Below are 20,574 nucleotides of genomic sequence, written 5' to 3' on the forward strand. Positions count from 1 at the left end.
CTAAATACAACATAATATAATAATTGACATTTCAAGTAGGTAAAGTTGTTGAAAGTGGCCGCTATATTTAAATTCTTCATTTTTAGTAAAATCGTGTTGGACATTGATAATCGCAGACAAACCACCTTAAAGAATATGCCTTCAACCGTCGTATCAAGTCTTCATCTCCATCACCAGGTTATTAAAAATAAAATAACTGAATAACAAATAATTTCATATTTAATACGTTATTTTGCTTCTGAAAAACAGTAAATTTGTTAACAGGGATTAAGTTACTAAACCATTTTTTTACCAGCATACTTACTACTCGTAATATTAAGCACTCTGCAGAGAGACTATCGGATCCAGAACAGCTCCCACGTCTTTGAAAACCTCATCAATAGTTCTCTCGGCGTTTATCTGCAGAAAACAAAGTTTTTAGTGTCTGTTCGGAAAGAGAAGAGCCGTGGAATGTATGGAGCCCAATACATTCCACGACTCTTCTCTTTCCGCACAGACTATATAAATTAATAATGATCAAAAAGCGTCTCTACGTCTTCACCCTTTAAAAGGAGTTCACGAGATTCTTTTATATCTGGATGTGAGGCCTATTAGTATTATTATTATCCTATAATAATAGTCGTTTGAAGAGGGCGTGAACACATAATTGTACGTTTTGTATTGAGTCTTTACAGGTTTTAATCAAGGCCAAATGCCATCCTGGCTAACCGGGCTAATAATCCCAATAAGGCCCTCTAGTTTAACCCTCTGGGTTGAAAGGTCAGATGACAGTCGCTTTCGCAAAAACTAGTGCCTACGCCAATTCTGGGGATTAGTTTCCAAGCGGACCCCAGGCTCCCATGAGCCGTGACAAAATGCCAGGACAACGCTAGGAAGAAGAAGAAGATGAAAAGGATTACGAAAAGATTTCAACAAATGACGAAAAAGGTGTTGGTTTAAGAAAATTAATTCTTTATTCAAGACATACTAAACTTGGCGCTAAGAGATTTCAGCTCTAGATATAAATAATATCATATTTCATATTGAGTAACGTACTCTTGAACCAATGCTTTTTCTTGTTTTTATGAAGAAATATAATTCTCAATTCAATTATGAGTATCTAACCCCAAGAAACAAACTTTCTTGGCACAAGTTCTTTAAGTATTGCACTAAGACAGTTAGGTTCAATTTAAAAAATACAATACTTAAAACAAAACGTAAACGCTCTTGGTGAGAATAATGAGCTTTTAAAAAAAAACTTTTTATAGCTCGGATAGAGAATTTAATTTTTTAGCTTAAATAATAGACTTTGAAATATTTTATATATCTTGACGCAAGAATTTTATTGTTTCCTTATATAGGAAACACAAAATGTCTTGACACAAGAGTATTTACTTGGCTGGAGAACTATTTTTTTTCTGTGCAAACATGCTAACCTTGTTGAACTTATGCGGGTACTGAGCCAGCACGCGATCATTGTTTTCCATAAACGTCTTGAGCCTGATCTGGATGGCTTCCTCTGTGTCGTCAAAACGTTTCTCTTTGGCGTTGGCCGCGCGGTGCAGGATTCGCTTCCTCAACGTGGCCGGTGTCGCTTCGAAGTATAGTATTGCCTGGGGAGAAAATTGGCAATTTAAAACTGCTGTCTAGGGAAGACTGACTAAGTATTCCTTAGTCTACATAGGAATACTGATTAAGTCCCTATAAACTAAGGGCTCAGACAGTGCGAGAGCTTGCATGCTGTTTCATTACAATGCGCTATTTGATCGGTCGGCTGAATTGGATGTAACCTGTATAGTCCGCAATGTACCAAAAAAAAAAACAGTTTTGAAAGGGGGCCAGGTTGGTTTCGAACAGTTGCAACCGATGGCGGGCCTAAGTTTGCCGTTTCACTAAATATCAGAACATCGGCAAAAATACTGGGAAATATAAAATATTACTTTAGCTCGATTTGTGGGATTTGTGAGCGAAACTTAAATAAGCGGTCGCGTTCCCATATTAAATTTGTACTTAGTGCGGGAACACGATTGTTCGAATGTGCTCCGTCTGGTAGTTAAGAGGAAAAAATTGCTTTGCGATCCTAGCGAAATAACGGTACTTTTTCTATAAAATCCCATTTCGGGAGAAAAGGTTTTCCACTAAATCTTAATTAATCACTTTGATTTTGATGTCGATCGCTTCGGCATAATATATTCTAGTTTTCGCTTAAAAAAATTAATTTCTTGTTTTGCAAATTATGTAAAAAAAAGGAAATCTATAAACCTGGTTTTTCATTGTGTCAATAACATCCTAAAAAATCATGGAGATTGGAAAATATTTAGAAGTGTAAAAAAGTTTTCTCTTTTTGTATGGACGACTTTCTTCTTAAGGTACAGGTCACCTTAACCAACCTGTGTATACATCTTTTTTAAATCTTTTTTTATCACGGAGCCCAGGGAGGGGTAGTCTATTCGTATCTAGACTTATGTTTCTCTTACTCACACTGGCGGGTGATATGGCCTTCTCAAATTCCTCGCCCTGACTCTTCTCTCGCGGGTACCCGTCGATGAGGAAGCCTTTGGAGGTCGCTTTGTTCTTGTTAATGGCTTCTTTGAGGAGGTGTAGGACTACCTCGTTGGGCACCAGATTACCTGGAATAACTCCGGATTTCAGATACGAAACAGGCACAGACTATTAATGCAGAGGATGCTTACTTTACAAGGTGGACCCGAGGTAGGCTTAGCAACTTCAGCATGATAAAATCCATCAAAATTAATTAAGACCTGTATAGGTCTAAAATATAGTTCAGGAGTGACAATAAAGAAAAATATACTACATAACAATAATTAAAAATGTTAAGCATAACAACACCGGTCAAGCGTGAATCGGTCTAAAGGATACAATTAAACATTGTTAGAAATTGCGTGATACTACGGCTCTGAGTTATCAGAGATTAAATATTGTTCATACTAATTATCATTTTAATATCAGGATACAGACCACTAAATCTATCAGGATGTATTTTTAAAATGAGCGCGTAATTTTGATTATACAGGGCGTCTCAAGACTATAGGACACCAAAGGAATGTACCTCAAATATCGTAGATAGGATATTTTGCTGAAAGAAGACTTTATTTAATTTTTAAAAGTAAATAATATTGCATTCAAAGAATTTCTAAAAAAAAATTAATTTGCTTACTTTTTCTGGGAATTAAACCGAATCTTGAAATTTTAATCAAAAATTTTACTCTATTCATTTCTTTTGCGATATCATATTTCTGAGATCACTTATTTTTTGTGCATTCTTTGGACTGGCATCATAAAAATACATTACATGATGTTTTTTTTTTCACGTTTGAGTCGGTTCGATTTCCAGACAAAGTAACTTATTCTTTTAAATCTTTGAATGCAGTATTACTGTTTCGAATTTCAAAAGGAGGAGGTTATCAATTCGAGTTACTTCATAACTCCGTCATTTCTGGACCGATTTCGATTTTTTTTTGATTGAATCTATATAATACAGATTGGTCCCGTTTTTGTCAAAACTCAGTTCTAATGATGGGATCCATGAGGAATCGAGGGAACTCCTCAAATGTGAAAGGCATACATGTAGTGATTTTTATATTTTCATCACCAAATCAAGCATGCATTTACATTTACAAAGTGATATCTGGTGATGTGGAACTGCTGATGCTGATCAGAATGGAACTCTTCAACGACGCATAGTTCCCGCTTGGCGATTTGTCGTCTTCTTTATGTTTGTTAGGCAAATTAGGTTTTCGAGACATTTTTTTGTCAAGCGCGAGATCTGATGGTAGAATCTATGAGGAATCGAGGGAACTCTTCAAATGTGAAAAACATACATATAGTGATTTTTGTATTTTCATCAACAAATCAAACATTTCCATGTAAAAAAGTGACATTTGATGATGTGGCACTGCTGGATGGAACTCTTCAACGATGCATAGTTCCTGCTTGGCGACTTGTCATCCTTTTTATGTTTGTTAGGCAAATTAGGTTTTCAAGATTCATTTTGTTTTTATACACTTACCATGCTTGATGATTCCAGCAATGTGCTTCCCAAGATCAGTGCCTTTCAGCACCTCGGCGCGAAGTAGGTCTCCCGTGGAGAGATGTGTGAAGCCATACTTGGCCACGATCTTGTGGCATTGCGTGCCTTTACCCACTCCTGGGCCACCGAGGATCCATATTATTGGCTTGTGGGCGGGTGGCTATCAAGTGATACAGATAGTACAAATTTTAAATCGAAAAATATCTAAAACGTATTGATATATATCTAGGGCAGGCCCCACGGGCAATAAGAATGGGACCAGTACAGCAAGCGGTGTCACGCACACGACATCGAGCCAATCTAACGCCACAACGCGATTGGTTGATGAGTTCGAATCACGCGCGCGAATGGTCGCAGAGGATGAGGAGGGAGTTGGATGGGGGTTCTCTCCGATTAAGTGAGTCCCGTTGAGTGAGTTGCGAACGTGAGCGTGTCGCACAGTACTTAAATACGAAGAAATCAGTGTGTGATTTTATAAACCCAAAATTTTGTCTTATCTCTGCCTCTTTATGATGATTTTTTTTCCAACAAACTTACCGAACTACATTACCTACCACATGTGGATGCGTGGCTAAATGACAGAATATATTGCATCCAGGTGGTTCTTCTATTACTACTTCATCGCGCTTGGGTCGAATTGGCTTTTTAGGACTCTTGGGACTCTTAGGAGGCATTTTTAATGCATTTTATTTTTATTTTGTTTGACAAATTGATCATGGATGACATTTGAAACCAAAGCAAAGAGTAAAGTAATATAGGGACCAAAGAGAATAAATTTAATGTAGCATTACATATGAAGGTCAGTCCAGAGGTGAACAATTTTTAGCCAAACTGATGAATCAGGTGGTGTGGACACTATGGACGCCAATGCCAATTTGGCTCGCCGATTCCACTTTATTCGATTGTAAGTTATGACCGATCAAATGAAGGTACGGACCCAAGAATACCAATTTTCGACAATAGTCAATGAAGATTGGGTGTCCCGTTTTGGAGCAAGCTTTCGATGATTACGTTGAGGATAAAATTCAAAATTTCAAGTTTGTTTCGGACTGCCTATTGGACACAGCTTAGACTATCATTCGTCATTGCCTTTTTGTACAAAGTTTACATACGTTCTTCGTTGCAGTCACTTCTGGGAATTCCCTAATCTTATTTTGAAGCTGGATGAGTTGGTAAAGGATTCCCTGGCGGATTTTAGAATTTCTTTTGATTCAAGATACTGGAGCTACTCTACCTATTAGGTTGTGTGTGGCGGTGCCGCTTTTTTGGCTTCGGTGCATAGCGCGCAGGGATTGATAAGGGGTATTTTAGGTTCTTCATTTGGGGATCTAGGGCCGGTGCACTGCGCTGAGACCAAAAATGTATGGTCATTGTCTTGCCCGAATGCCAACCTACCATACCAACCTTTGCTCGAAGGGGTAGTAGGATGGGTCGCTCTGTCAGCGTGTACGGAATCATCTTTTTAATACGTCAACTAGCTTGGTTGAGAGCGTGCTCGTCTTCTTGCTGCTGTGGAATGGGAGTCTGGCCAGTGGTAACTAGCCTTACTTTCTCCGTCTATAGGAACGCTTCTTGATAATGTCACTTTTCGTCTGGCTGCTAGTTAGTGACTGCGGGCTGTGACTAAGGTCCCGTATCTCTGCCAATGCGGCTCCGTAGTAGACAGCGTGGGTGGCCTCTTCTGCAGCAGGAGTGCTGGTCGGTTCCTAGTCACCCTAGCTGTCAGAGTACCTTTACACCTGCTGGCGGCATGTTAGAGGGGTCACGCTGCATAACTAGCAGCGTGACCAAAAAACGCATTGGGCGAATCAACTTTTTTGTGTTGTTATCCTGTCCCGTTGTCCAGGGGACAATACTGACACAGTTTATTCGAAGAGATGTTGTATGCTGATTTACCAACATGCTCAGTGGATAGCCTGTTATAGAAATGGCATAAAACTACCACAAAAATGCATGTTTGATGCATTAAAATACTTTAAAGTCAGGATTTCAAGAGTGGTTGTCCATGAGAAAACAAGTGCGAGTCGGACTCGCCCATGAAGGGTTCCGTACCATTTATGACGTATTAAAAAAAACTGCTTACTAGATCTCGTAAAAACCAATTTTCGGTGGAAGTTTGCATGGTAATGTACATCATATATTTTTTTTAGGTTTATCATTCTCTTATTTTAGAAGTTACAGGGGGGGGGGGGGGGGGACGAGACACATTTTACCACTTTGGAAGTGTCTTTCGCGCAAACTATTCAGTTTAGAAAGAAAATGATATTAGAAACCTCAATATTATTTTTGAAGACCAATCCACAGATACTAAGTATGGGGAACCCCCAAAATTTATTGTTTTTTTTTTTCTATTTTTGTGTGAAAATCTTAATGCGGTTCATAGAATACATCCACTTACCAAGTTTGAACAGTATAGCTCTTATAGTTTCGGAAAAAAGTGACTGTGACATAAACGGACAGACAGACGGACATGACGAGTCTATAAGGGTTCCGTTTTTTGCCATTTGGCTACGGAACCCTAAAAACACCCTGAACAACTTGTCGGGGCACTGCGCCAGCACCTCTCTAAGATCTTCAGACTCAGCCTGATGATTTAATTGTCATTACGGTACAAGCTTCGTCATGATCGTGTTGAAAATTGATAATCAGAGACTATCTTTAAAAATATGCCTTCAATCGTCGTATCAGGTCATCAGTTTCATAAAAAAAATATTGAATACATCGTTTCACATTCGAAAAATAGTATATTTGATGACAGTAATATCTAAAGTACTAAAAACCAAAGTTTTTACCAGGGCCAAGATATATAAATCAGCATGGTATTGGCAATAACAGATGCCATCATCAATGTCGAATTTATATGAAAATATGACGTTTATAAATAAACACCCTCACTTTGTTCTTCAAATTGGTGAAAAGTTAGCATAGACGAGCATAGATTATGCGCTCTGCAGAGAGATTATCGGATCCAATACCACGTCTTTGAAAACCTCTCGGTGTTTATCTGCATAGCAGAAAAGAAAGTTTATTCATAACTTAAGCAAGATAATAAAATATGATAGTTAGATTTGTTCCCAAATTTTTTTTTAATACTACGTCGGTGGCAAACAAGCATACGGCCCGCCTGATGGTAAGCAGTCTCCGTAGCCTATGTATGCCTGCAACTCCGGAGAAGTTAATGCGCGGTGCCGACCCTAATACTCCGCACCCTCGTTGAGCTCTTGTAGGCACACAACACTATGAGTAGGGTGTTATTTGGAGTTTGATTAATTAACAAAAGCGGCCAAGTGCGAGTCGGACTCGCGCATGAAGGGTTCCGTACCATTTGAGACGTATTAAAAAAAATCTACTTGCTAGATCTTGTTCAACATTTTACCACTTTGGACACACATTTTACCACTTTGGAAGTGTCTCTCGCGCAAACTATTCAGTTTAGAAAAAAATGATATTAGGAACCTAAATATCATTTTTGAAGACCTATCTATAGATACCCCCCCCCCCCACACGTATGGGTTTGATGAAAAAAATTTTTTTTTCATTTTATGACGTATCAAAAAAAAACTACTCACTAGATCTCGTTCAAACCAATTTTCGGTGGAAGTTTGCATGGTAATGTATATCATATATTTTTTTTAGATTTTTCATTCTGTTATTTTAGAAGTTACAGGGGGGGGGACACACATTTTTTCACTTTAGAAGTGTCTCTCGCGCAAACTATTCAGTTTAGAAAAAAATGATATTAGGAACCTAAATATCATTTTTGAAGACCTATCCATAGATACCCCACACGTATGGGTTTGATGAAAAAAAAAATTTTTTTTTAATTTTATGACGTATTAAAAAAAAAACTACTTACTAGATCTCGTTCAAACCAATTTTCGGTGGAAGTGTGCATGGGAATGTATATCATATATTTTTTTTAGATTTTTCATTCTGTTATTTTAGAAGTTACGGGGGGGGGGACACACTTTTTACCACTTTGGAAGTGTCTCTCGCGCAAACTATTCACTTTAGAAAAAAATGATATTAGAAACCTCAATATCATTTTTGAAGACCTATCCATAGATACCCCACACGTATGGGTTTGATGAAAAAAGATTTTTTGAGTTTCAGTTCTAAGTATGGGGAACCCCCAAAATTTATTGTTTATTTTCTATTTTTGTGTGAACATCTTAATGCGGTTCATAGAATACATCCACTTACTAAGTTTGAACAGTATAGCTCTTATAGTTTCGGAAAAAAGTGGCTGTGACAGAATCGGACAGACAGACGGACATGACGAATCTATAAGGGTTCCGTTTTTTGCCATTTGGCTACGGAACCCTAAAAAAAGGCTAATTAATACTTAAGAAGATAGTGGACGACCGCTTCTCCATACAAACGGCAAGTTTGGACTTACAATACAAGCGTGACGTGAGTGTGTTTTTATTAATATTTAGTGTCGAGAGCTAAATTCAAAACACCTTTTCCCTCTCAGCGACGAAGAAAAGACAATAATAACAGAATAAAAACATAATATTTATTGCTCAACAAATGTTTATAAATATTGGCGTGTATGTACAAAGCGGGCGGGGGACGTTAGGCCTTCACGATGGCGTCGAGGATGCTCACCACTTCGGCAAAGATGTCGTCCACGCTCCTCTCGGCGTCTATCTGCAATTACAAATAAAATTATTAATACATGATCAATCAAGCATTAATATTTAAACAGAATGGCCTCGCACCACTCTCCCCGAATGAAATTACATCACCCTGCGATGGCAATTTATTCATTAACAACGGCGACAGAAAGTTCAAAATGCCGAGAGCTCAAAGATCAGGATTGTGTCATGTTTGGTTATTAATATCATTCATCAACTTTTCTTGTACTCTTATCACGTTGCCAATATGTACAACTCACTGTCCTAAAGAACCTACACGTATTAATGTACTTATATATACATAGCTTGATGGTCTTTTTGTCATCAGAAGGCCGGAGCTAGCAGCGTGACAATAAAGACGCATTGTCAAACTTATAACACCTTGTTGCGTGACGTGACGCTTGTGTGTTTTAAAGTCCTCAACAACTTGTCGGGGCATTGCACCATTACATATAAGTTATTGTCAGTCTCGTCAGGGAGTCAATGGTCTTCGAACCCACTCACCCTCGTCAACTTGTCGGGGTACTAGCACCAGCTCTTTGTCGACGAATGTCTACTGTCTAAAGTTTGATGGTTTCCTCATTGTCATCAGCGCGACCCGAGCTGGCGGCGCGGCCTAGGAGATGCTTGCTCAGGTTTTCTAGTTCGTCGTTGTAGGGGTCTTTAAGCACTTACCCTCTTCAATTTATCAGGGTACTGTGCTAACACGAGCTCGTTGTTGGCGACGAAGGTCTTCAGTCTCAGCTTGATGGTCTCCTCGTTGTCATCAGCGCGACCCGAGCTGGCAGCACGACCTAGGAGACGCTTGGTTAGGGTTTCAGGTGTTGCTTCGAAGTAGATAATTACCTGGAAATTTATAGGTAATAGGTAAAAGATTAATAGTACGGACAAAAGACTAAAAAAAGTAGAAATGCATGGCTGAAGGAATTATCTTCTAAATTATAACACGTTAATTTTAAGGAGCTATTTATAGGCGATATTACTGCCTGATTTCTAAAGGTATAATTAATTTAAAATGTTTTGGAAATTATTTTCTTGAACGTGAAAACAACGATGGGACGTTTGCAGTGTCAGATCAACACAACAATCAGATTCTTTATTCTGATTTTTCACAACATGAATTAGCTTAATGACATTTTCTCAATCTTTCAATATAGACGTGAGCATTTCTCTAAGATATAGGCGCGTCCCTACCCGTCTGTTATTGTAGAACATTTAACACTACTCACAGTGCAAGGAGCAATGGTCTTCTCAAAGGCTTCGCCTTGGCTCTTCTCGCGAGGGTAGCCGTCGATGAGGAAGCCATTTGACTCCGCGAGTTTAGCTTCAATGGCGTCCTTCAGCAGCTCCAGAACTAACTCGTTGGGAACCAGTTCACCTGGAACGATAAATGTTTTCGTTACATAATAGTTATATGTATATACTTCATAGGTTTTTTGAATGACCGTGTCTTGCTAATTGGTCACCGTAGTGCCTCGACATCTATTTTTTTATTATTATGTAAAATGTTACAAATCATGTTTTGTAAATAATTATTAATTTTAAATAATATTGTGACATATAATATGAATTATTATGAATAAATATATGAATATGAATATGAACATCAGGTGCTTGTTTTCTCCACTGTAAAATCTGGCTTTTAGATACTTAATATGTACGCGGGGCTCTAAATAGAGCGCTTACAGGCGTCTAGTCTTCATACATCTGACTGATATAATTCACCAATGAGAAAGTTCTATATCACGTTGAGCAGAAGAAACGTAAGGTGCATAAATGTGTCGTGCGCTGCTTGGCGCAAAATTTATTAAATCTCTGGGCATTTACTTAAACATAACAGTTACGAGTAGATACAACTGGTAGTGAATCCAGAAACTTAAGCTTTTGTATACTACCTAACAGCGCAAAGTTTTATAGGCCACTAATAAGGATGGGAAAAGTTGCTGGGAACAGGAAGGGTGGTGGTTGAAAGAAATATTTTGGTTGTGTAGCTTTCCACTTTATCAATATTCGGGATAGCACTCGCTCGTAGTGGAAGTATGTGAATTTATGCTTACCTCGCTCCATGATAGCTGTGAGGCTTTTCCCTCTCTCTGAGCCGCTCTTCACTTCCGCCCTCAAAAGGTCGCCAGAAGACAAATGTGTGAAGCCATACTTGGCGATGATCTTGTCGCATTGCGTGCCTTTACCAGATCCCGGGCCTCCGAGCACCCACACGATTGGCTTGTCGATGGGGGCCTGTGAATCGTGGAAAAGTTATTTATAGTATATACCTTCAAACTTAATGCTCAACAGTCGCAACAGTACCTACCAATAACTCGTGGCTAAACTCGAAGACATAGAAGAATACCACAGCAAAGTGTCTACATATTTTAACGAGCAGCCTTTGCATTCCTTGCTTCCCACTGATAAGTCGGATGAAAATCGGTAATGAAAATTCAAATCAAAATTTTGACGGAGTACTTTTTTGGTGACAAAAAACAAGTACTTAAACGAAAATAATTTTGATCCGCCTACCGCGAAATGCAACGATCGAAACTTCGTCATCTGCTTCTTTAACGCTTGAATATGCAAGACTGATAGAGAGGCACACAATGAAATTTCGATTGTCATGTTTCACGGTAGGCCCTCAGCATGTGCTAGTGGTGCCCGATGGATTGGACACACGCCCCGTAGACCGAACAACCAACTATCCAAGCAGGGTCTCCGCTGGCAATCGACTGGCAGTAAACGGTTGGGGCGGGCTCGTACCACATGGAGACGATCAGTTGAGAAGGAGGCTGGCTCAACCACCACAAATAGATAATTCTTCTGCGAGCCCTATGTCCCCAATGAGTTTTCTTAAAGCGAAACCTATAAACCTAGAATATATCATGCTGAAGCGATCGACATCAAAATCAAAGTGATTTGTTAAGATTTAGTTAGTGGAAAACGTTTTCTCCGGAAATGGGATTTCATAGAAAAAATACGAAGCGATATAACCGCTAGGATCGTAAAACTATTCTTCGCTCTTAGATACTTACTTGAAATGTAAAGAAATATTTTGTCTCGAATTGCATATGTATGAAGGACGTAACGCCAAAATGTACTTCAAAAACTTTATCCAAAAGTGGTAAGTCTATAGATGTAACAACTTGTCTTCGATTTTGGACATGATGGGTTTTGTCTCATCCTAGCTATTTTCATCTCACTAGGTATGTTGTGGTTGTGTTGTATCGTAACCGTATGTAGAGCGACACGAACACGAAGATCGAGTTCACATACATTTACATAAGCCAACGTTACAAAAATAATAGCACGCCTCTAAGACATTGACAATAAGGTTGTGTGAATATCGTCTATTATTACTATTTATTACTACGTATAGAACCGGCACAGAGAACCAGTATTTTTCGCCATGAGTTGTTGTTGTTTTGACAACAAACCATAGAAGCGGAGCGTAGATCTCGCGCCCTAAATGCGTAAGCGCAATGAGTTTTACGGCGCTTACGACGTTTTGCGATTGCGACAACTCTGCAACATGTTTGGTAACACAGAGTGTGGAAGTGTTATCATAAACGTTAAACTTCTATGAAATTATGACATTAAAAATAATACTTACATATTCTGTGCTATCAAACACGGTGCAGAGTTAGTTTAGTCTGACTCTAAAGATGTTTGTGAACTCGACAATAGAAAGGTGAGATTGCTAACTCCATACATCAGTTTTCTTACCAACACGCTTATTACATCTAGCGTCAAGTAGCGAATTTATCAGTACTGCTAGTTGACAATAGATGTCGCGACGAACGAAGTCTAATGCTCTACAATTCTCAGCTAATATTATAACCGGATTAACCGGAACTCTATTTTCAGCTCCTCTGATTGTTATATTAGTTGTGAATTGTTATAGCAATACATTTTACGTCAGTCGCGACACGCGTGACATCAAGTAGCGGTACTCATAAATGCATTACTTCCCGCTAGATTTACATTTTACGAAATAACTCGCGTTTTGGTAAGAAAACTGATGTATGGAGTTAGCACTCTTTCCCTCCTATATTTCTCTATGGTTGCAATGAATGTTCCCGAATGTTTCGTGAACTATCGATGGTAGAAAACTATATAGATACCCTGTCTTCGCGAGCACGTGAGGCACACAGCACAGAACACGCAAGTTGTTTGTCAATTGCTTCCTTACAACGTTTGCAATATATTTTGGACATTATTGTATGTATCTGTCGTAGGTAAACTAGTCACTTCCATTGTCATGCCTATATCTAGTTGGTTTCGGTGGTTGAGTTAGTGTAGGTACAGTCAGCATCAAAAGTAGCGGATCAAACAACGTTTCAAAAGTATCTATAGGTACACATACAATGTGTTTGTGCACGTATAGTGGAGCCGTTAACGGCTCACGTATAGTACGATGAATTTTATCGACAAACCTATGTTTTTTCTCAACCATTTTAAAAATGCACCCCTTCAAAGTTTTATGGCGCCAAACACGACTGCACTTGGTCAATGTATAATTATCTGTCCATTTACCTATCGCATATTTAAAAAATAATAATCAATCGATAGGCTTTCAATCAGGGCATAAATTTCAAGCATAATTGTTACAGAGAATTTTCCACAATTACTCGAGAATTAATAACAAAGATAAAAATTGTCTTCAAAAATTTACTCTTTTTTTACATTTCATCTTTTTTTTCGAAAACACGGTCGTTGACCTGTACTTTTTTTATTGTTAAATGATAGTACAGGATATGAGATAAACGTTTAGATCAAAATAATAGCCCTAGTTAAAAGATTTCACAAGTGACACGAGTCCAAACAAGACCTTCTGTAATGTGCGTCGAAGAAAGTTGCTTTAGTGCTAAATGGTAATAGGGTTGTTTCCATCTACAAATCTTAGGGCAGAATTGTATCCCAATAAATTCTTTTGAATTATAAGAACATGTTAAACTACTTTTAGGGGACCTGTAATGACCATATTTTTGTAAATATTGAATTTAAAATATCTTTTGGCACACGTCCCGTGACCAAACTCGAAACGTCATTGAAGATCGTGATGACGTCACAACTCTCGGATTGACACTGTTGACAGTTACGCGATAAACAACAAATGACAAATGTCAGTTGACAGTTCGTAATATCTTCTACGTGTGTATCTAGTTATGTGTCAAACCGTAAACTGTGACGTCACACAATTTTCAAAGAGCGTTTTGGGCGCGAAAGCATCTGTCAAAATATATTTTGTTAATTTAACATATTTAAAGCCGTTTTTAGTATAAAAGTTGAATTTTAGGGCAACTTTTAGTTAATATAGAACGTAATACAAGCGTTTCAAAAAATTGGAAACAACCCTATTCGGGCGGCGGGCAATTATTCTTTAGAACTAAGTAAGGTAGAAGTACTAGTGCTCGACGCTGCACTAGTCACCGACATGGGCACTTTATTTCATGGAAATATAGGTTAAATTTGAACAACGAAGATTTTTCTGTATTCGAACTTAATCCTTGTCACTTTGACATAAAGTGCCCATGTCGAATACTAGTGCAGCGTCGAGCACTAGTACTTCTACCTTAGATGCTCATTAGAAACACTAGGGTTTCTATGACAATAATATGTAAAGGACACTATAATTCAGTACATAGTTACTCAGATTTAATTAAGGAGGAAAAAAGTTAGCACTACTTTTGAGGTTATACAATTTCTAATCTAAAACAAGAACATATCGGGCCATGCTCAGAGTTGGGTTCCGTAGTTACTCTTCCGTCACAATAAGCTAAACTGGAGCTTAAAGTATAGTAGATTATTAACCAAGGGATGAACTGTAAGTCTTCTTATTATGAAGGGGAAACTTTTTGCGATAACTCAAAAACAGCTAAACTGATTATGTCCGCTATAGTTTTCATTTAATGTCTTTCTTAAGCTCTACTTAAGGGTTCTTATAAGGGTTCCTAGTTGACTACGGAACCCTAAAAATTTGGCATAGTGATGTTGATGGCCTTACAAGCGTCAATAGACCTTGTCCAATCAGTCCAATCACTGTATTCTCACAGTAATCGAGCAGCGCGCGATCTATTTTCGACGCGCGCGCATTGACAATGACCGCTACCTAGCTGTCACGAGTGTCGCGGCACAATGTCACTAATGAGCGGAACTGCGGCCTCGGTGACAGCCAATTTTTTAATGACAGAATCAAAAGAGTGCGTTTTAATGAGGCACGAAAATCCTTGAGTGCGGGCTGTAGTATTAATGAAGTATTTTATTTTAAGCCTGTAAATAAGCATGCTTGGCCGAACGGTGGGACTCACCATGGCTAAAGCACTTGGTGCAGCTACATGCCTAGCAATGAACAAATTGCAGAACATTCCCAAAACGCGGAAATATTCTCGAGAATATTCGCAGAACATTGCTGCAACATGAAACTTATTGTAAAAAAAAGAGAATGTCCTTAGAATAAAGTTTGAATGGTCATAATTTTAAACTACATGTTATTACGTATATGTTATTGTCTTTTACAGTTCGTTATTTTGTTGATAAGTGATAAGTTACTCTAGGTCCATGGGGTCCCAGCGCGCACAAGTTTTTTGGAGAAATCGCGAAACGTCTGGTTGACGTAACTGGTGACCGAAGAGTAATGAGGTCTTGGTGGCTCAGATGGCAGAGCGCTGGAGTATCGATCCAGAGGCCGTGAGATCAAGTCTCACCCAAGACAGTAATTTTTCTACTTTTAAGTTTATTCTAAGCTTAATAGCATCGTTCGCAGACGTTTCTGCTTGTTAAAAATTAATCATTAAGTATTCCAATAAATTCTCGTTCTCGAGAACATTCTCAGAAGTTACCGGGAAATTCTCATGTGGAAAGTTTCGCAACTATGGAAACTTCTCGTCGGTGCATTTGCTATCCCATTATGTAAAATATTGTTTTAATATATATGATGTTTATTTAGATGCAATAATTTACGGGTTGAATATATAGGTCATATTGAGCAACTTTTACTATGAGACCAATCCCAAATTGCAAAAAAAAATTACTTTCCCACAGAAAATGTCAAGTCAAAACAAAATCTATGAAACAGACAATTTTTTTTGCGGTCTCGGGGTTGGTTCAATAGTAAAAGTGGCTCAGTATGTCATGTATATTCAGCCCGTAATTTTTTGCAGGTGCCTAAATAAACAACCTGTAGTTTGTATTAACCCTAAATTTAAGTATTAGTATAATGTTACTAACACATTACGGACTTTTGTTCGAAATAAGTGATTCTTTTAATTTTTTTTAATGACTATTAAATATAAATTGCGGGCAGTTATTTGAATAACGAAAACTATTAAATGATTTTTTTTCCAAGTTTTGTAACTGAAATAAGGACTTTCACTTATCTGCACATTCTACCATTGACCGTGCCATTTCATGTATTAATTATAAATGACATAATTTGCTCCATCGTATTCTAATCGCGGCACAATCGCGGTTTAACCCTTTGAACGCTTTATGTCATAAACACAAACATCGCTCAAACGCTTAGCTCGCGGGCGCAAGGAAGCTATGTAAGGTTGTCTGGAAGAGATCGCTTTTAGCGATAAGACCGCCTGTTGTTTACCTCTTCTTTATGTGTTGTATTATTTGATTGAGGTGTGCAATAAAGAGTATTTGTATTGTATTGTATTGTATTGTAAACCTTACTCGAAAATGTGAAGGTTACTTTGACAGCGTCCGCCATAACACCTATAGTTGTCCTTGGCGCTGTGGGCACGACAAGTAACGACGCCCTTAGGTGTTCTTGGCGTTCAAAAGGTTAATAATAATTAATAACATGTTAAAATTATACCTACGGTACTCTGAAAAATCGTTGGTCGAAAACGGCAATGTTAAAATTAAAGTAAGTTATGCAAATCCACTATTTACATAAATACTGGTTAAAATACCTGCCTACAACCATCGCTGCAACAAAGTTGTTAACAAATACATGGACGAACTCGATAATTCATTTGTCACGGACTGTCGTCCCGAAATATCTTGCTCGCTCGCCACAAAGTTCTTACACCTTATGACCAAGGCAATACAACAAATTGCCTGTATTCAATGTAGATATTATTATTTTTGGCATTCGTATACCAGAAATAAGTACCTTAGTAGTTATCAGGAATGCAATGGCTACATAGTTACAGGGCGCCGTATTAAGTAACTAATTATATATTTCAGGCTGTTTATTTAGTCACGTGTATTAATTTACGAGCTGAATATCTAGCTGAATATATAATATTGAGCAACTTTTACTCGGGACCCGGTACGTCCTTAAACTACGTCCAAAAGAGAGGTATGAGCATTGCGAATGTCATCTCGCTTTGTGTGGTAGGGCACAGCCAGTGGGTGTCATTCCAGATCTAGAGCAGAGCCCAACTGGGTACCTCCACCTTACAGAAAACAGCAGCCAAATAACACTAGACCCTACTCATTGTGTTGTGTTCCTGCCAGTGAGTAAGGTTGCCAGAGCTCAACGAGGGGGGAGGGGTTAGGGTCGGTAACGCACATGTAACTCCTCTGGAGTTGCAGGCGTACATAGGCTACGGAGACTGCTTACCATCAGGCGGGCCGTATGCTTGTTTGCCACCTACGTAGTATAAAAAAAAACTATGGGACCAATGCCGAAATCGCAAAAAAAAAATTACTTTCTCATAGAAAATGTCGAGGTCAGAGTGTTCACGACAGCCAAAATGTATGAAACAGACAATTTTTTTTCGCGTATTCGGGGTTGGTCCCATAGTAAAAGTTGCTCAGTATGACCAATATATTCATCCATTTCAGCCCTTAAATTATTGCAGGTAACTAAATAAACATCCTGTATAAGGGTCAATACATAACTGTCATTGCTTCTTTCTAAGGACTTAAGAAACAGCTAAAATCGATAGTGATCGAACGCTAACTAGGTATTTACTAAGTAAGTACAGGCCGCGTAGCCAACGTCACAATCGTTAACGCTCCGTAGCGTAGCGCAGTCATCTCTCTCTATCACTCTTCCATATTAGTGCGACTGTGACAGTTGCGTTTCGTTCACTATGGAGCGTGAACGATATGCACGTTGGCTACGCGGGCTGCAAATCGCTACGCTCCGTAGCGATCGAAACGCAACTCTAACTGTCGCACTAATATGGAGTGATAGAGAGACACAAAGCGTTTCGTTGTCGAAGCGATAGCGATAGAAGGTTCCACTTTTATCACTTGTCACTATGCCCGTCACTTTCGCGCTTACGTACTTGTTAGAACGTGACAGGCATGGTGACTAATGATAAAGAGCCAACCAACTTAGCCCTACAGCTGTTATTTGTCACAAGGCGAAGTTAACCACTTATCGAGTCCATGAAGGACATAGGTTAGTATCGATCGAAACAATTACCTACCACAAAGCTTACTACTTTAAATTTTTAAAATAATAATTGTACTAAGAAATAGATATCCATTGAATTCACAATTAAATGGGTTACCTTTGTTTGTAAATAGTACTTACGGTAGTAAATTTTTGTAAATAGTATAGATCTTAGTATTAGTTATTAATAATCACAGAAGAGCGGTGCCTCCCAACACAGGCAATATTGCTTACCGGGAGACACCATCCCCTAAATTATATGTACTGTATTTAATGAAATAAAGAATTTTCTATCTAAAAATATTTTCATAGTAAAAAAAAAACTAAAATATCCTATCTTCACCACCCATTTCCAACTTATAATTATTTTATTTTTTTTGAAAATTATACTTAAAGTTCGAATTTAACTAGGGTCTGTTTCACAAAGAGTAAAGTATTGGATAGCTAACTAACAGATTAGTTATAAGCTTATTTGAAGATAGTGAAACGCCAACGAAGACTTTATTCGTCAGATAAGTGGCAAGTAGCTTATTCGGGACTTGGACATTGTGAACAGACCCTTAAACTTATTCCAAATCCGAAATTGTGAATAAGCCTATGATACAATTTTTGCGGAATTATGTTTTCATGCTAAGTTAGGGCGAATTTAGTGTACGTATTTTTGCCAAACCTTATTTTTAATTAACTGTACCATTTGGTACCGTTTTTTTTCGGTGGCAAACAAGCATACGGCCCGCCTGAAGGCAAGCAGTCTCCGTAGCCTATGTACACCTGCAACTCCAGAGGAGTTACATGCGCGTTGCTGACCCTAAACCCGCCCCCCCCCCCCCTCGTTGAGCTCTGGCAACCTTACTTACCGGCAGGAACACAACACTATGAGAACCGTTTGGTAACCAAACGTTAGTAATTTCCATCGTGTAAGCGTCATACGAGTAAATAGTTTTGATTCGGATCCTTGAGAACAATTCTCTCGAAAAATCGGTTATTCTCTAATACTCGTAGACTTGATACCACGAAAACAATTGATAGTTGTTTATTTATAGGGACGGATTTGAGAGCATTCAATGCCAGTCAAACGCTTATGATGTCAATGTCAGTAGTAGTGAGATAGCCATACAATACATAATACATACATAACATTAAATTTCCATAGTCGCATATAAATTTGTTTCAGCACTTTCAACGGCAATTGTTTTTGAAGCGTGTTTTCGTTCACCGCTCAAAAGATTGCGAACGTAAAATTCACCGCTCAAAAGAGTGCGAACAAACTTAGACTGTTTTTAGGTACGTTAGGTGTGGTAAAAATTACGGATTTAATAAAGAGATAGTGGGCCACTTGTTGTGGGACACGTGGGCACCAATCCTGGGTTAGCCATTAACTTGGAGTTAATCGTTAACCCAGGGTTAAGCCGGTTAACCCCGAGTTAGTGGCTAACCCTGGTGCAAGTGACGCTTAGTTTAATAGTGGTAAGTATCCTTCAAAACATTAAAGTTTAATATAAAAGGCGATTGGCTCATAAAGTTACATTTACAATGTGTCTGCTACCCTACATCTACGCAGATGGAAATACCAATAAAATAACGTTTAGCCTGAAATTATTGTTTTGTAATAATGTCTACTTATATAGGTACCTTGCAAAGAAGTTTCAAATTCTCCACATCAAACCACACTGTTATTATTAAAACCAAAACACAAAACACTTCTCTAACACCATCTAGCCGAGTTTTCATTTAACACAATACTAAATATCTAATCCCATTCTTATTATGATAATCTTCAAATCGTGTGACTTCTTATTTCGTTAGGATTATACCATTATACTCGTACCGAAGGGCATTGAAAGTTCTAAGTGCTGAAAATAAACAGATTTTGTGCCAGTTGGCAGAAACGTACGGTTGTGATACAGACGCGGCCACAACTGGATTATTTTGGAGAAATTGGGATGTGGGAGGGACCTTGGTCAAGAAACTCACATCTAGATAGAATTTGAAAGGTTGAAGACATGTTAGAACTTTAAACACAGTTGGTAAATAACTACTGTTTATTTTTAGGATGTTGGTGGTAAATTGGATACTTAGACACGTTTAATATATGTGTGTCAAAAATCGTGGGTTCAAATCTATGTTGTGGTGTATAAAGCTAAAAAAATCGTTCTCGAAAACATACAAAAATATAATTCGGTCAGGTTGAAAGCGAACGCAGCCGACGCGCACGAATGAGGGTAGACCGAGCGCGGTCTACGTAACTTTGACACCCACCCGCTATCTTCAGTTACCCGTGAACAAGATGCATGTAACTGCGTTGAAATATCAGGAGCTCGAAAACAATACATATTAATTTGAGCTAGTGAATTCGGTTAAGACAAGAGGTTAATTAATATTCTATTTTATTTTAAAGTTTATTTCAATCATTGACATTCAATTGACAGAATGAGAAATAGGTACACTATGATGAAATGGTTTTATCTCGTATAGGTATGATGAAGCTAAATAATTGATTGAAATAGAGGGTACTGCAATCTTATCGCATCTAAGGTAATCTAAATGCATGC

The 20,574-nt window shown here is 38.2% G+C and overlaps 1 protein-coding gene across 1 annotated transcript; it reads right to left on the reverse strand.

Moving 5' to 3' along the window:
- Nucleotides 1–304: 304 nt before the first annotated feature.
- LOC133518205 (uncharacterized) lies at nucleotides 305–19,807 on the reverse strand. Its single transcript, XM_061851834.1, has 10 exons — nucleotides 19,655–19,807; nucleotides 10,728–10,908; nucleotides 9,900–10,048; nucleotides 9,346–9,516; nucleotides 8,621–8,683; nucleotides 6,559–6,615; nucleotides 4,010–4,190; nucleotides 2,461–2,609; nucleotides 1,416–1,592; nucleotides 305–399 (listed from the first exon to the last, which is right to left on the reverse strand). Exons 1-10 carry the CDS (start codon nucleotides 19,751–19,753, stop codon nucleotides 316–318), a joined length of 1,311 nt encoding a protein of 436 aa, XP_061707818.1. The 5' UTR covers nucleotides 19,754–19,807; the 3' UTR covers nucleotides 305–315.
- Between the last annotated feature and the right edge of the window lie 767 nt (nucleotides 19,808–20,574).

Source organism: Cydia pomonella, chromosome 5, assembly GCF_033807575.1.
Source record: "Cydia pomonella isolate Wapato2018A chromosome 5, ilCydPomo1, whole genome shotgun sequence".
In the NCBI taxonomy this organism is placed as follows: domain Eukaryota; kingdom Metazoa; phylum Arthropoda; class Insecta; order Lepidoptera; family Tortricidae; genus Cydia; species Cydia pomonella.